Source organism: Oculina patagonica, chromosome 12 (assembly GCF_052425735.1).
Source record: "Oculina patagonica isolate OP01 chromosome 12, crgOcupat, whole genome shotgun sequence".
Taxonomy (NCBI): domain Eukaryota; kingdom Metazoa; phylum Cnidaria; class Anthozoa; order Scleractinia; family Oculinidae; genus Oculina; species Oculina patagonica.
In genome coordinates this window covers 28,612,418-28,630,128 of record NC_135769.1, presented here as the reverse complement: position 1 = coordinate 28,630,128, position 17,711 = coordinate 28,612,418, and the positions used below count along the sequence as shown (strand labels likewise).

General features: G+C 41.4%; 1 protein-coding gene across 3 annotated transcripts in view; it reads right to left on the bottom strand.

Annotated features, from left to right (window-relative positions):
• Positions 1–17,711, bottom strand: part of LOC144632790 (unconventional myosin-XV-like) — a 57,806-nt gene that overhangs the window by 7,767 nt on the left and 32,328 nt on the right. For all 3 annotated transcript variants that reach the window (XM_078491517.1, XM_078491514.1, XM_078491516.1), the window contains exons 28-51: positions 17,553–17,686; positions 16,882–16,980; positions 15,804–15,878; positions 15,270–15,430; positions 13,995–14,164; positions 13,372–13,444; positions 12,021–12,221; positions 9,279–11,370; positions 8,682–8,741; positions 8,521–8,596; positions 7,914–8,026; positions 7,483–7,592; positions 6,853–6,943; positions 6,682–6,732; positions 6,039–6,221; positions 4,579–4,790; positions 3,805–3,884; positions 3,470–3,537; positions 2,913–2,985; positions 2,585–2,661; positions 1,816–1,898; positions 1,449–1,579; positions 702–796; positions 177–251 (exon numbers count right to left, since the gene is read on the bottom strand). In XM_078491517.1, the coding sequence (XP_078347643.1) occupies positions 177–251; positions 702–796; positions 1,449–1,579; positions 1,816–1,898; positions 2,585–2,661; positions 2,913–2,985; positions 3,470–3,537; positions 3,805–3,884; positions 4,579–4,790; positions 6,039–6,221; positions 6,682–6,732; positions 6,853–6,943; positions 7,483–7,592; positions 7,914–8,026; positions 8,521–8,596; positions 8,682–8,741; positions 9,279–11,370; positions 12,021–12,221; positions 13,372–13,444; positions 13,995–14,164; positions 15,270–15,430; positions 15,804–15,878; positions 16,882–16,980; positions 17,553–17,686 (4,583 nt within the window). The remainder of the gene's footprint in view (positions 1–176; positions 252–701; positions 797–1,448; positions 1,580–1,815; positions 1,899–2,584; positions 2,662–2,912; positions 2,986–3,469; positions 3,538–3,804; positions 3,885–4,578; positions 4,791–6,038; positions 6,222–6,681; positions 6,733–6,852; positions 6,944–7,482; positions 7,593–7,913; positions 8,027–8,520; positions 8,597–8,681; positions 8,742–9,278; positions 11,371–12,020; positions 12,222–13,371; positions 13,445–13,994; positions 14,165–15,269; positions 15,431–15,803; positions 15,879–16,881; positions 16,981–17,552; positions 17,687–17,711) is intronic.

The following is a 17,711-nucleotide window of genomic DNA, read 5'->3' as shown; positions in this document are numbered from 1 at the left end:
AGCCATCCTACTTCCGTGCCTTGCTATGAGACAACAGTCAAAATATTGTTTCTTAGATTTTACACGGACAAATAACATGCAGAAACGTTGCATTGGTCAAAATATTATAGAAGAGGGGTAGGAAACAAAAGAATACAATAAAATGAAGTGAATGAAATGCATCAATTGATACTCACTGAGCTGGTTTGAACTTTCAGCATTCGAGTTCCTCCAGGAAGGACAAAAACCTGTCGTTTGGTCTGTCGTCCTTGCTGCAAGAAAAAAGACAGAAATCACAATAAACAACTGCTGCATTGCCTGCATCACGACAGGGCTTAACTATTACGGCCACTTGCTATAGTGAAATTAAGAGCTACTGTTAAAAAAAAAACAACACACACCCTTCCGCAATTACGCATTGGAAAAGGGCGTTTTTATGGATTTTTTTTAAATTACAGTCAACTCTCTCTAAAACGGACACCGTCGAGACCTGTTCCAACTGTCCGTTTTAGAGAGGTGTCCGTCTTATAGGGAGTTTATAGTTACAGTAAAATTGACTGAAAAACACCAGGGACGGGACCAACACCAGGTGTCCGTCTCAAGAGATGCCCGTCTTATAGGTGTCCGTTTAGAGAGAGTTGACTGTATAACATTTCTTTTAAATCGAACTGTCAGCTGTGTATTTATCCAGGAGAGATGCGATTTTCCTTCGCCTTACTTACCACTAGTTGGTTAAGTTCTTCTTTACTGGGAGGCGTTTTTCTTCCTCCATACTTAAATGTCTTCATTAAGTTCATTTCACACGTTGCCGCGGCACCTTAAACAGAAGAAACATTCAATTTGAAGAGTCCATCATGGAACAAGAAAAGCTAATATTACTGCAGACAATAGTTCACGTCAGGTTGGTATCCAAGAACAGTTCAGGTGTCTTTTAAGAAAACAGTAAGTAACGAAAATACATTTTTCACAAGCCAAGAAATTAAAGACTGCAAAACAGTCGCTTTTCTCGAAAATTATAAAGCAATCGCTTTTCGAAGGCGCGAAGAAACGATGTAAAACTATGTAAATGTTGTTTATAGTGGTTTTGCACTTAACTTCGAGATAGCATAGTGCATGACCTAGCTAGTTTGCGGGCATGCCACTAAAACAGAGGAAACAAATATTCTAAATGAACATAACATGATTAAAAATCCCAACTGGCAGGAGGCAGACCAGTTGGCTATTTACAAGGCGTGACCGAGAAATTGAACTCTGGACAACCGAAAACAAATCCAGCTAGTGGCAGGGTGGCGGTTTTGAATCGGGACCCCCGGATTACAACACCAGCGCCCTAAACCACTCGGCCACGCTGCCTCCGATCGCTGAGGCGCTAAATGCCGTCATTGGCTTCAGGCCTCTCGTTCGAGACCGAGCGCGTATGCAAAATATACGACTGTTTGCCGTCTAAGAAATTTCAATTACACACTAACCATGAAACTCCCTCTTTGGATCACTAGCAGTGCTCTGTAAGAACGTGATCAAATAAGGCTTGAAAACATCTGAGCACTCAATGTACGCTGTGATAATAATCAGCAGCCGCCAGCCTCGACTTGCGCTCTCACTACAACATAAACACGATATAAATTAGTACTCTTCAGCTTTTAATCACCAAAACGAAAGGTAACACTGCACAAGACGTGTCCCGGGTGGTACTCCATATCCTTTCCCCCATATATATTGGCTGCAAAAGTAGGTGCTGTCCCAAAGGAATGTAGTTTTTGAGCCGTTCTGGTCTGAATGGGGAGAAAGCTTTTTTTGTCAAATAAAATGTAAACGTCAAAAAATTGTGACACTTACGCCTTTTGACTCTTGTTGCTTGTGACTTGTTTGATGAGTTGGCAATAAACCTCGTCTCTTAAATCTGGAATTTCACGGCACATCTGCAGATAAATCAACAGAACGATAAAATTAAAACAGGCGGTATGCTTATAAACAACTTCAATCGCCGTCACATTCTACAAAAACAAACAAGTGGGAAAATGAAATAAACGAACAAGTGTCCCAGTCCCAAGTTCGAAATAATTTTATTATCTATCATTCTAATGGCCGTTTTTACACTACAGACGGACAAATCGTATAGAAGGACAAATCGTCTAAGTGTGAAAACGAGACGAACACGATTTTGGACGTACAAGAGGCCGTCTTGAAAGACGATTGTTTGAAGACGAGAGACAAGGTCGTCTAGACGGACAAGTCGTCTAAAAGCCGTCTTTAATTCACACTAGACGAACGTATCGTCAGATGATCATGATTTGTCCGTCTTGACGATTTGTTAATCTTTAATGTGAAAACGACCAATTAGTTTCGAGAATTTTAACTCATCGCGTGCCCCATTGATGATAATGTAGCTTTGCTAAGATTCGTGCAGCTTCTCTGATTGGTTGTTACTTGCGCGCGAAAGTTTTTTACCAAGCTTCGTCATCAGAACGGAATTTTTCGGGTCGCATCTTGAACGCCTTAACGCGGCGATGAATTCAGCGCGCGAAAGAATAAATCTTTCAGTTGGCAGTTTGACTGGATAACAATTCAGGATAATTGCAAGGGTAAATTAAAAGCTGAAACTAACCTTCAACAGGCTAAACACAATCTCTGTCTCTTTTTGATGCTTGGACATTGGTAAGTCTCCCATGAACCTCATGATCACTACAAGAAACAAAACCGCAACACACAATGTTATAAAAATAACAACTACACAAAGCACTGATCTATGCAACTCTAAGGCTTGGCCAAATCAGTTCTAATGCGATTCTGTCAACATTTACCTTAAATTTTCGAGTAACTATATGAAAACGATGCGCTTACGAGCTAAACATGGTTCAGTTTGAATGTAGTTTCTACACTAAATCTTGAATAAATTTCTCAAGGAGGAGTGTCTATTATTGCTGTTTACTTACTTTGGAAAGCATCCACTGCTAGTTTATTCAACTGTGTGGAATCAAGTCGCACAAGAGATGCTTGAAGAGGGACCTAAACAGAAATAAGTGAAACAAACATCACTGTAAACTGCTTTATCGAAACATTGTGAAAATTATTACCAGGAAAAATCATTACCAAACAGGCAAAAGCGGAAAACAATCAATAGCAACTGCGGGAAAACACGGAATCACTAGCAAGCGCGGTGAAACGTAACCTGCGGTAAGCGCGGGAAAACGTGAAACCAGTGGCAAGCGCGGGAAAGCACGTAATCAGTAGCAAGCGCGGGAAAACGTGTAACCAATGGCGAGCGCGATAAAACATGTAACCAGTGAAAACCGCGGGAAAACATGTAATCAGTAGCAAGCGCGGGAAAACATGTAACCAGTGGCAAGCGCGGGAAAACATGTAATCAGTGGCAAACACGGGTAAACGGAAGAGGGAGATAAGTGATCGGCGCATTTTAGTTTCTTGAAACATAAGGAAAATAACAAATGCAACACGGCACTTGACAAACTAAAGAAGAATATCAACTCACTCTGCTGTACTTGACGAGTTCAGCCAAACCACTCCACGTCCACTCCGCTTTATCTTTTTTGTGACTTGCTGTTTGTGTAAAGAAAAAAGGAAATAAAGTTTAAACAATCCTTAAGATAACCATATATTGGCACAGCTTACAAACATGGCATATGCTCACTTGAGAAATGTCGGGAGTAGACTTGCGAGGGTTCGCCCCATTTCATTTGTTTATTGAAGAAACATTCTCGAGCTCCCTTGCCAAGGGTTTGCCATAAATAGCACTTAAGTTCCCTGAAAGGCTTTATTATGGACCTTGTTACACCAGCACTCAGTGCAATGAAATGATGTACGAACCTTTGGATGATCGCCCAAGAGTTCCTCGCACCTTCACTGTACCCCGGATGGTACCATCCTCACCTCGCACGAGCGCCTCTCTGCAACAAATAAAAAAACCCATTTAATCCCTTGAGAGCTGAAAAAGAAGCATCTAATTTCATACAGAAAAACGTACGAGTCCCCTCGATACGAGATGCGTGATTTGTCAATTCGATCCAACATTTTGCGTGCGCTTTAATTTTTCATTCTGCGTGATTTTGTGAATAAGGCCCTCATTAATATTTTAACATAAATTCTTTTACGCAAAAGGTACCGGGGACCCTCCTTAATATGTACAAGGAAGAGTAAAAATTAGCTAAGGCACGGGTAAAAATCGCCTCAATGCAAAGGTGGGTTGGTTATTATTTATTTATTTTTTTAATTAAGTGTCCATTAACAAGCGCATACTTTCTACCTCAATATGTACAATTTCTTCCCTTTACTGACAGCGTCAATAATTTGTGACTTGTCTTTTTAGGCTTCAAGTAGCAATGTTACAGTTATCCGTTAACAGACACCTCACGCAAGCGAACAGTTAGTCACGTAGGCTGCGTGACAGGCCTTGAAAGGGGAGGGGGGGGAAAAGGGGGGGGACTTGGGAGAGTCCCTTCTTCCTTTCACGTTTCCTTCCCCTTTTTACGCCTGTCACACAGGCTATAAGTCGCGGTTCCATGGTGTTCGCTTGTGGGAGGATCGTCTGTTATTTAATTTGGCAATATACGATTTTCTCTGGTTTTTAATAATACAACTTACCTCCCAAATCTGAAGTAATGCATCGCAAACTCCATCATGGAGTGTTTATCGGAGTTATATTGTGAATTGTCAGACTTGGTGGACTTGACACTGCCTGCTCGGCCACGTGACTCTCCAGACATTGGCCCGTCAGCATCCAGACTCAGCAGACTCCCCACTGAAGCCGCTTTCACCAGATTACTGGGACGCACCGAGGGTACAGCTTGAGGGTCCTAAAAATTCAAACAAATTTGTTTATTCTTAGATTCAGTTTGCTTTATTTTTTAACTTCCAAGATAATTTAGATAAAAAAGGAGCTTTAGTAACCACAAGGTCGAAAATCTCGCCATTATATAGTTTTGTTCAGTGTATCTATCTGTTAGAGAAGATACAAAGACGGCGTTCAAGTCCAAATCGAATGAAACATCAGCTTTTGTTCTTCAAAAAGGAAAAAGAATGTGCTTATTACTCGCTCTTGTTTAACAGCGGATGGCTAAGAACTTTACCAAGACCCATAACGCTCGTACAGAGCCATTATTTGGCGACGTTCTCTTTGGTGTCGCCGTTGTAGTTTGTTTAAGCTTCCGTTTTAAAGCTTACAATAAAAAACTGCGGAAAGATGCTTTGTTCTGGCAAGAAAAGAGATTAGGACAATGATTCCTTTACTACATCCAACAGAGAAAAAAAAAAACAGAGAAAGGCGAGAATGTAAAACACATACTGAGTTTTTAGAGACAGAAGTGGAAGATTGAAGGTTAGAGTTGCTTCCAGGAAGAGAATGACGTCTGTCGAGGGCAATGAATACTCTGCCATCGAGCCTGGGTTTAAACAGCTTAGAAACACAAGATAAGAAGAAAGATACAGTGAGACACAATAACAGCTACGTCACACTGAACGACAGCAAGAAACAAAGACATCAAGATATCCAACATGGATAGAGACCAAAAATAGAGCATTAATCCGGATTCATCCCCTCAAAAGAGAAATTCTAAGATACAAACTCAAGATAGGCCTAGTTACACAGCAAGTTCTGTACAGCGGTCGTGCGTATTTCGCATGTACATCCGAGGACTCAGAGAATGTGTTTTGAGCGGGAAAGCTAGCAACTAAGTGTATTTGTTGTGTGTTCGGAATAAAGGATATGTTGTTAGCCTCTGTGGCCTCTCCAACGCTACAAGTTCCAAACCTCCGTACTTTCTAGCGAGTAGACCACAAGAATGACACATTTTGCTAAATTGTAGTTAACTTTCGAAAATAGTCGGCACAAAATGAGAGCAACTTTCAAGCAGGTGATTTCTCAGTTTAGTTTCAAGACCTTAAGCAAGCTGGTTGTATATGTAAACTAGCATTTTTAAACATCAATTTTCAAAGCCATTTTTAAGACAGCGAAATAAAAATTATGGATTACTAACGTCTTCGACAGGGAAGGTGAAGAAAAACACAGGATCACTGAGTCACAGAGAGAAGAAACTGTACAATACCTCTTGAATGTGCGTGACAAAATCAGCTGGAAAATATCCGCCATGATTGTTAAAGACTCCATACACCCAGCCTTCCTCCAGACCATCTTTTGGAACGATTTTGATCACGTCGCCTTTCTTGAAGTTAAGAAGAGTGGGTTCGGGGGAGACGTGATCGTACAGAGCCCGTACATATTTAACCTCCTGTAAAAAACAAGAACGCCATTTCAATAACTTGTCACACAATACGCTCAGTTAGAATTTTTTAACAGTGAAGCTTAACAAAATTCTGAAGTTCTTCTGAGCCTCTCTTCATCACTTAAATACCAAAATGTTTCAATTAAAAAACAATGTATTAAACATCTTCGAAAAAGCTGTTTCAATCTCTCCTTTCTTTTACTGATCTAACGTTTTAACTAAAAGTTGTCGTAAAAAAAATAAAAATAGAGTAGCGACATAAAATTAAAAAAACATAGCCCTTAACAATGTAGTTGCAGAGACTTTTCAACAAGAGAGAAGCGATCTGTTAATATGATGAACAATGGATAAAACGGGTAAAACATTAACTGCCGAACACGCTTGTTTATCTAACTTCTGCTTATCGTCAAAAACTGATTCTAAAGTAGGGAGGACAAAACTGATAACAAACTAGAGGAGAAGTTACCTTTTCTAAATGTCGCAGGTATGTGTCAATGAGCTGCTTCGCTTCTATTGCCTGCAAAAAATAATGATTTCAATAACTAAAAGAACCAAACTCCATTTCTACTTTGACCTTCAGTACAACTGGTGGAAATCATGCAATGAAAAAACATGAAAGAAAACCAATCAAACTAACCCTCTCTGTATTAACGACAACTTTGACTTCCTTTGTGAGCGTCAGTGTTAATTTGTCCTTGACTGCCTTCAACTTGACCAACTCTGTGTACCTGGTGAATGTCGAAAGTCGCATTTCATTTAGTTCCAATTTCCAAAATCATAAGACAATATTACTCGAGTATTACAAAGAAGCAGCCGGGAACAAGTTCGGTGTACAACAAATCTTCGTTGAAGCACTCAATGAGTTTCCGATTCTAATTATCCAATCAAAACATAGCACGTGCACACGCAGAGCGTTCTGAAGATGGTCACTCCAGCTAGCATGAGTCCGTGGTTCCTTATACGGTTGCTATGGTAACATGACGTAATTGGTATGACAAAAAGTTGACGTAAAAGCTTTACATGAGGTCTCAAATGCTATTACACGTTTTTAAAAGAAAACTTAAGCCCGGACCAAACGTCGAACTTCACATGAGTCGAACCTAATGCAAATGAGCAAAACCTATTGTTTTTGGTCATTTGCATTAGGTTCGACTCATGTGAAGTTCGACGTTTGGCTTGGGCCTTAGCAAAACGGAACAAAAAAACCGAGAATTTAGAAGTAGAATGAAAAGTAGAAGAGAAGGTAGTGAAGTGAAGTGTTACTTACGGAATACTCCTCACGATTTCCAGTTCATCTGTTATTTTCTCTCTCTTCACCAATTTGATACCGTGTTCAGAAACGGCTAAGTAATGTACATCTGGTAATTCATTCTGACCCTAAATGCATGAAAAAGTACCAACGATTAAACAAATTTTTCAAAACGAGTTCCTGTAATCTAAGAATTCCTTGAAACTAAAAAGGATTTCTTCGCTAGACAATTAACCTACATAAGATTAAACTGTTCACTTCTCTTTATATTTTCGAATTTTTTTCGATCGATGAGCGCGGGAAAAGAACGGCGAGAGAACTGGACGCCAGCGCAAAACGGGAGGCGTGAGGGGGCAGGGGGCAGTGAGCGAAAAAATATTCTCTCTTTTACGCAAAAAAAGAGAGGCTGTGGACAGTCAAACAAAACATCAACAATGATCACGGCTCACCTTGACTACAAAAAATCTACTGAAGTATAGAGGAAGTTGTCTGGCCGCCTCTATAATGATGTCTTCAACTGGAATACTTGAATGAGGTCTCTCTGGTGTAATGCCATACTTCTCTGTATAAAATACAACAAAAGGAATAATAAGATTTCAAACAATTCTGCATTTGACTTAGAGCAATTTTTAATTGTGTCATAAAACCAAAACCAAAGTAAACACTCTAGCCAAACACAAAAAACACAGACAATCCAGTGAACCAATCAAAACTCGAAGCAAGTACATGTAGCTGGCACGAAGCGCGGGAAAAAGTACGCAAGCGAGTCATGATTGGTTTTGGTTTTATTTTTGATTGGCTGAGAAAGTGACGCGTGAGTTTTAAACCAATCACTAAGCGTAGTAATGCAAAACCAATGCAAACGGTAATTACTTTCGACACTCAAGTGAAAACACCAGTACAATTACCACAAAACCATTTTAAAGTACTCACTTATCTGTACTAAACGAAAAACTAAAAAAAACTCTATGATTTAAATTCTCGTTTTATTTTTAATACTTTTTAAGCTAGTTAGTATGCTAAGAATGCAATCAATACTACATGTCGCTAACTTACGTAGTAAAAGCTGCATTCTTTTGCAGTCGTCCTTAGACATTTTACAACAGCAGTTTGAATAAGAATCACGAAGGATCTGCAAGATATAAGGCAAGCGTGTGAGCAAGTGGAAAAACGCACAAAATCAAGAAATCACGTTTATGTTAATAATTAGCCCTGACCTGCAAAAATATCAACCGCTGCATCAGATTGTTGTTCACTTTCTCGTCCGCCGTGAAAACCTAAAATGCGAAAAGAACATACAATCACGGCAGTGAGTTAAGGATGTGACAAGAAACTGCGCTGCGCCAAAAAGGTACGGCAAAAGTAAAGTCTACGTTCGTGCTTAGTGGCCCATAGGGCCGACGCTTAACTCCTCTTTGTAGCACGAAGTGACTAGGGGATTTCTTCTCCCCCACGATGGGATGTTAGTACACAAAAGGAAAACCCAGCGTTTAATTCGCCGGTACCCATTTATAAACCTGGGTGGAGAAAGGCACTGTGAAAGTTAAACGTCTTGCCCAAGAACACAACACACTGACCCTGGTCAGGGCTCGAGCCCGGACCGCTCGATCTGGAGTGAAGCGTACTAACCAGTAGGGCCACCGCCCCTCCCAATATGCTACGTCAGTAGGTAACTATGCAACAATTAGTTGAATTAGTAAAGTGGATGTTTTGTGTCAGGCCTTCCTAATCCAATATTTAACACTCCAAAAAATTCACTTCGGTGATTTATTTGCCTTTACCAACTTTAATTAATCAACTGTTTATCAACTCACCTCTTTGCGAATGTTCAGCCTCCACTTGGCGTGACTGTACGATAAGTACGGTCCGGTAGATCTGGGATGTAACACAGTATTGTTCTGTTTGTCTGACAGGACAACAAAGCCTAACGAGGACGAAGTTCGTTTGTGAAAGTCTGGCCTGTCCTTTGCAGCACTCTCCTTTCTTGCCGGAGAACTCACGGAAAAACTAAAACTGTCCCCGTGTTTGAGAGGCGAGGCTGGTCCAGGAGAGCGAGGCTCTTCTGACTTGGCTTCCAATGCAGCCACTGCCAGCGCTATCTTGTCAGTTGATCGTCTCGGGAGCCCCGGTCTCTGAGGTGTGTTAACACTCTCTGCAGCATTGTTGTCTTCAGAGATGGGGGGAGGAGGTGGCGGGAACGCCTCTGTAACAGAAGAGGCTTGTTCGTGATGAGTTGAGATGGTCACCGTCGATGGAGGTAACGATGTTGAACGAGGAGGAATGAGTACCAGAGGCGATGGAGGGGGCGGGATGGGGGAATGAGGTGGCGGAGAATGCCCACCGTCTAAAAATTCAGTAGGAGGTGAAAGAACCTCAATAGTGGTCCCTCCGTTGTGACTCACTATATGGCCGTTCGTAGCAGTGCTTGTAGAGGCTGCCAAGGAAGCCTCTGCCGCTTGGTTTTCTACCTGCTGGGCTCCAGGTTGACTCGCGGCAGCAAGTATGTGCTGCATCTGCTCCAGCTGAGCCTGCTGCTGTTGTGCCAGCATCAAAAGCTGCTCCTGTTGCTTCTGAGAGGCTACAGTCGCTTGCTGTTGAAGAAGAGCTTGCTGAGCTATCAGCCGCTCGATGATAACCTGCTGCTGCGCTGCTAGCATTGCAGCATTCATATTGGGTTGATACAGGGAAGCACCCATGCCTCCCAGGCCTGCCTGAGGGAGCCCTGCAAGGGGTCCATTTGCTTGCGGCATACCATAGAACATGGCTGCACCAGGCATCATTCCTGGAAAACCATTTGCTTGCATCATTCCAGGATACCCATTCCCTGGAGCTTGTGCCGCTGGATGCACAGGGTACCCATTCCCTTGAGTGTGTGGCTGTCCCGCAGGATGCCCATTCACAGCCGGTGCTGTAGATACAGTTGCAGTAGAAGCACTAGCCGCTGCTGTGTTTGGCTGATTCACTCCTCCGCCGCCTTTCAAAGCTCCTTGTAGCGCTAACTCGTCCGACAGACCCTCTACTCCTTGGGAAAGCACAGGATCAAATAAACTATCCACAAAATCCTTGACCTGTTTGGGCGATTCTAGCTTGTCTGAGCTTTCTAATGACTGCAGTGAGTCGTTGTCCCCGGCCTCTCTGCTTGAACAAGAAGAATTGTCTCTTGAAGGTCTCCTTTCACTTTCTACCTGTACTACGAATACATTGTCTTCGACACTCAGATGTGTAGCTTTCTCGTTTTCAACAAACGCCCGACTTGCTCGATTAGCCTTCCGTCGCATCTCTTTCATCAGTTCGCTGTCTTCCTCTTGCCGCGGCGCCTGCTGAACCTCAACGCGCCTGCTCTTCAGCTGTACCACGCGAGCCTGCATCGCAGACTCAAAAGGATCATCACTGGGGTCTTTAGTGTCTGATGTGGCACTGCCGCTGCCAGCTGAAAGAACACGTTCTCGTTGCTCGCGCATTCTCTTCGCCTTTGCAACAACCTCAGCCATAGATAGCTGGGGACCACCGCTGTCTCTTTTCTTCCTATCTTTGTCCTTCTTGGTTGGCTTTCTCCTTAAAATCACTCGCTCAGTTGGCGGAACCACTGGCGGCGGTGGGGGAGGGGGTGGTGGGACAAACGCTGGTGGGGGTGGAGGGGGCGGTGGGACAAACACTTGAGGAAACGGGGAAGGGGGTGTGGCTAATTCCACATGACCAGAGCTGCTACCCAGTCGCGATCTTTGAACGAGTCTGTCCTCTACTTGCCCATGAGAACTGACGCTGGCGAGTCTTGCCGATGTAGCTGCACTTAATGCATCTTCCCGTTGTGTGTGCGACGGAGATGATGGTGGCTGGTGATCAACAAAGGAGAATTTGTGGGCGATTTCTGCTACGCTTTTACCACGAGCTTGCGGCATGTGAAGACTGGGAAGAAAGAAAAAGATAAATTATTGAATTTGTAACTTGTTAATAGCCCAATTTCGATATTTACAAATTCAGCCTTAAACAATAGACATCACAACGAGGCTCCGGGGAATAAACCCCACAATCCCTTTAGTTTAGTCCCCGGAGCCTCGTCCTGAGGTCTATTGTTTTAGGCTGAATTTTAATATATCGAAATTGGGCTATTGTGAGGAATTGAAAGAAAAGGAAATTTCTGAATTGCAATTCTCAAATGAGGGGTGTGGGAGGGATATACGCAGAAGTTTAAAGGAAAAAACCTCAGAATGGCAGGGAAGGTGACAGGAAAGGCGGATATTGGAAGAGGCACGTGCTTGGGTGGGATACTGATCGACAAGGATGAGAATCTACCACTGAAATCCTGCCACTTGACATCTATGCATTTCAAGACTGCAGACACACACGCAAGAATGCATAGACGCACGCACAAACGAGCAAAAGAACGAACGAACGAACGCACACACGCACGCACGCACGCACGCACGCACGCACGAGCGAACAAACGGCAGAGCGAACAAACGACCGAACGAACGAACGAACGCACGCACGCACGCACGCACGCACGAACGGATGAACCCACGCACGCATGCACATTTTGATGAAATAGCACTCACTTTGAAAGTGTCTTGAGCTGACTTTCAGGGACAGTGTGACCTGGTTTAACTGTCAATAGCGATGAGGATCGAGACAGAGGAAAGGCCGGTGGGTACTCCAGTTCAGAAATGAGATCAAGAACATAGTCCTTGCCGGCAAGAGAACAATGCCAGTCACTGCTCTCAAGATCAACGCTCCATCCTTTTGGATCATCAATGCCCCTGAGAATGACAAGAAAACAAATGTATGTCAGTTACCAAAGCTTCCTCATACATGAACCTTTAACAAGTGTATAATTAAAGGGATTATGTCACGGATATTACCAGATTTTTGAACAGCTAGGATTAATATTTGTGTCGCAGGAAACCAAAAAAATCTCGATGATTTGGTAAGTGCAGAATGCAATATAAAACAATTGAAAGTATGATGTTTTATATATGTTCGTGTTTATTTGCTTTATTTTACTTTCGGAAAAACTGTTCACAGGCTACTTGTATTCTTTCCCAGGTGTTCCTTACGCTAATCTTTGCAAACGTATCACGACACTTTTGTTCGTTTGTAACAAAATACTTTTGACTTCCTTGAAAATGCGATAACATGAAACTTTTGTTTTTTGTTTGTTTTACGGCGGCATCGATGACATTTGTTTAATTTAATTAAGTTACGGTTTAGACTGCACGAAAGACGATTCTCAAAAACTAAAGAAACAAATCTAATCAAAAAACATATTTTTCGACAGGTTTTTTAAAACGCAGTACAGCTAGGATATTTGTTTCCTGGTTATCAGGTGTTCACGCCGAAAATCCCGGTGCAAGTTTTTGCATACCTAATTACGAAAGCGATGTGAAAGTCTCAAAATCTAATTTAATTAATTTGCGGTTTTTACTTGGCGCCAAGAAGTCTGCAGGAAGCCTACCGCAAACACGCAATACAAGCGATGTTCATGATAGTTCCAGAAAACAACGTAGACTAATCTGCGCATGCGTTTGGTGTAAATTACGTTGAGTAGTACCACAAGGAGAGCAAAGGGTTTCCTGAAACAAATATATACGTTTGAGATCTTCATATGAAAGTAACGTAGATGTGCTCCAGGTTTTACCTAGGGGTACGGTCAGGTGCTCCCCACCCCCACCCCCTTCACAAGAAATAATTAATTAATTGATATTAATTAATTAATCGACTATTAAAGTTTACACCATAGCGCTTTAGGGGTTTAGGGGTTTAGGGGTTTAGCGGACGACAGCCCCAACAAACCATCACAATAGTGCATTCTGCACTAAAAACGTAGCTGGTGAAATGTCGCAGCCTTTCGTCCTTTGTCAGCCTCTGTAAACAACGATAAATGTGCAAATAAATGAAAGTCATTTTCACCTGTCCTTGAGTATTAACGAAGCGAGTTCTTCTCCAGTGGTACAAGATTCAACTTCTGCTGTCCTTCTTTCTCCTATACGAAACAAAGAAAACAGTTCTTTATAAAAAAAATTTAAGGGACATACGAAAGTCTCTCCATAGCCAATCAAGTCTTTTTGCTAAGCAAACGTGATGGCATATGGGCGCTGGTCTCTTTTAAGACGTTTGACAGCAAAATAGAAACTTGGGAACTTTCGCATGTGGTAGGATACATTAGAGAGGTGGTTGCTTAAAAAGGTCGGTGAACAGAAATATTCTACTTCTTAAGGGCTAAAACGACATTCAACTTGATACTCGAGTAACAACGACAAGTAAAGGGCTATTGCATTTAATTTTTTGTTCCCGAACTGACGAGGAACGATGGAATTCTTTAGGGGTAAGGGCAAAAATACGTGGATTTAATTAGAAATACAGGAATTCTTTAGGGAGAATGGGTGAAAAGTTATGGAGTTCTTTAGGGGATAAAACCCTGAAATTCCGCGGAATTTCTAAGGGACGAACCCGTTTCTAATTAAAATTATTGAGGGTCAGCACACTTTTACAAATAAAGTGTCGGATATAACCAAGAACTATGGATTTCATACCATCGGGAAAGTGACACTCGGCAGCCATGTTGGTCCTCATCTTTGCTGCTTGCCATTCTAAATGTGTGGGAGGGTGCGATCGTGCCACAGGTGACCCATTTGTGTCCCAGCACAGCATCTTATGCTGGCAATAGCTTTTGTAGCCGTTGAATGCTTGATCAGAAACGTACCTGAGATGAATGGAAAAAAGGGTGTTCAGCTTGTAAACGGAAAAAATTAACTGAGGCTAGAGCCTAAATGAAAGAGTTAAGTGGAACCTCCCGTCAGTGGGCACCATTGGACCAGAAAAAGTGTCCGCTTAGGAGAGGTGTTTGCTTATTTGAGGTAAAAAAGTAGTGTTTGTGTGTGGCTTGGACCATGACAAAGTGTCTGCTTAGGAGAGGTGACAATTTATGGGAGGTTAAAAATGCAGTCTTTGTATGTGACTAGGGACCTGACAAAGTGTCCGCTTATAAGAGATGTCCGCTTTAATGGGCGATAAAAATGCAGTGTTTGTATGTGGACGAGACCATGACTAAGTGTTCGCTTACAAAAGGTGCTCATTAGTGGAAGTTCAACATGAACTGTATTTCATTTCTCACACACCACTGGTAGCCATGCCAGGCCGACCGCCACCTGACCTTTATTACAAACTCAACAAAACCATACATGTACATCGTGCATCATAGGGAACATTACACATTTGGCAAAGCTAACAAAAGATACAGTGATGTAAAAAAAAATGTATATGAAATGAATCATTTCATATACATTACATCATTTCACTCCTCTCACGGGAAAATATGAACTCACAATTGACCTCGCTCCCAATGTGTGGCTTCAATAGCTCAGTTGGTAGAGCATCGCACCGGTATCGCGGAGGTCACGGGTTCGAATCCCGTTGAAGCCCTGAATTTTTTTCAGGCTTCTTTATTCCAATTGCTTAAATTGGAAATTCACTGCGACGATCATTTATCACTCTCAAAAGATACAGTGCCAACTAAAAATTTTTGGGTGAGTGGGTGGGAAAAGGTCAGTAACGGCGGACGCAACAAAACAACTGCCCGCCAAAGGTCACATGACCCTTTCCCAGGTCCCAGCGGTGTGTGAGAAAAACATTTTTCACTTTTTTCGTTTCGTTTTCCAGTGGAAAATAACACTTCCTTTAGTATACATTTATACTGTTAGAGTAAAGAATCTTGCCCAAGAACACAAAAGAGTGACCCCAGCAAGGCTCAATACTCGTACCCTCTTGAAGTCATGTATGACTACCAATAACGTAAAATTCTAACTTACTTGAGTAGATGTTTGTAAAGTCTTGATGATGGCGCAAAACAGCACAGAAACAGTGCCAGGAGAAGCCAGCCTCGTTTATTGCTTGTATCAGAAAGGTTTCCCCAAGTTTGGTTACAAAGATGGCAGTACATTTCCTCACGTAGCTCAGGTTTGAAAATGCCCTAAGTATGAGACAACAACGATATGCACATGTTTCATGAAAACTATTAAAGCAAGAAAAAAATGACATGAAAATAAAAACTGGAGTGAGTTGGGTAGATCTCCCATGTAGTTTTTCTCTAACTCATGATCAGTACTTTCATAACATTAAAAACACTAAGAGTACCAGTTTTCTTGCAAAATTAAGCTGAAGAATTGGGTCTCCTGTTACTAGTCAAGTACCAAACCATTATTGTTGGAGTTCCTGTGATTTAGGTATGATTCTTAAGTTCTTGCTTAAAAACATGCTAAAAATAGTTGACATTGCCCCCTTAAAAAACCAAGACCAGCTGTTGAGCTGACTCAGCTCATTTGTTGTTGTTACAAGTCACTTACCATCTGAACTAAATAGTTTCCAACAGCAAACTCCTTAGCATCAGTGATTGATTCATCATCCATGAATCGCATAACCTGCAATGAACGAGAAAAAACCTGTTAATCCAGAAATCGCTACGTCTTGGGACTTGCCAGGGAAAGGACGGGTGTGTTTGCCCAAGGAAGTGAAGCATAAGAGGGTGTGGATGCTTTGTTACCAAGACAACTTTTCATGTATGAATAGTTGGTTACCTAAAATACAACTAGGGGTAAAGAGTTATCCCCATCGAAAGACTTACTGTATGGCATTTTCAACTGAAATTGTGACTTTTCTTAATGTTCTTTACATCTATAGACATCAGTGCTTAAGCGGCTAATAGTGACTTTCTAAGGTTATTTAAAGGCCTTTATATAATAACCTGAATTCTACGCGCATTTTGATTGGTTCTTACTTATGATCTATTAGAGTAGACACATGGATGACGTCACGCGGTGGTGTGACTCGCGCGCGTGATCAGAGTTCATAGTCCAAATCAGAGTTGTCGGCAAAGTTTTTCAAACTTGCGAGGCCACAACAAAGCAAAAAAGTTCAGCTGATATTAATTACAAATCTTCAGTGAGAAACAATACGCCAAGCATCGTTCACCTTTCGAAGCATTTAACTGGGCGAAACAAGCTTGAAGAAGACAGTGAATTATTTGAGAAATTATCCGAAATCTATATGAAAGTTTGACCGATGTTGTGCAAAATTATTGGACAACGCCACGAGAAACAAACGAATTGCGGTTGAACGCTTCGGTTATGTTTACAGATTTGAACAACTTTCCAAATTGGAATAAAGGTTAGTTTTTTCATTGACTTTCAATTGACCATTTTTCTGTTTATTTAATTAATCGGATTATAACAGTGCTTCGTGTTAAAGAAACTTAGCTCATCTTTACGGCGGCATTGCTCAAACTGAAGTGTGCCGAAGTCTTGTGTTATTATATAAAACAAATAGATTCCATTTTGCCACGGCAAAATGGAATCTATTTGTTAACTAGATCTATTATTGCTAAATTGATTTTCCACAGAATAAAGCAATTAAATGACTGCTCACCAGCTGGAAAAGACCAATGGCCATCACACTGTCGGAATACTTGACTGGTAACAAGCTGGTTCTTAACGGAGCCCTCAGCATCCGCCATTGGTGTTCACTCTACCAAAAAAAATTATAACACAAACAGGCATAACAAATCCGCTCACATGTAAGTTTTGCTGGCACTATATGGGACTATATGACACTATAAAAGACGGATAAAAGCAATATTTATATAGTGCACATGCAAGATTCATTCAAAGCATTTTACAGACGTGCTATGAATTCCACAGGTAATAATATCAACGACCCAGCATCAGTGTACTATAAAAAATAGCATCAGTGCACGTGTCACAACTATTTGTAACACTCACAACAATATCTGTTAAATTTGGACAAATAATATATATATATAACAATGTATCAAAAGTATATATTTCAGGACAATACTTCGGAGCTCAATCTTATCTCTAATAATAATATCAGAACATGGTTGAACTAAAACTGAAAGGACAAGATGGAGCCAGCAGGATTATTTTGAAGGATGTGAGTTATATTTATGAATGGTGCATGTATTGAGCAACATGGCCTTGGAAGCAGAAACAGAAGCCGGAAGCAAAACAATATTATAAGGTTTTCAAGAAAAGTATTTTGAACTTGATACAAGAGTTAGTAGACAACTATTAACATACTTGAAAATGCTCCTGAACAAACTTGGAGAAAGGAAAGTCATTTATGTCATCAGGTAACTTTGATGTTGCATAATCGTGCTTAATCACATCTCCCCTGGTTTCGTGAACTGAGGATCCATTAGCCAAGGACCAGCCTGATTTGACAAAGAAGAAAAATTT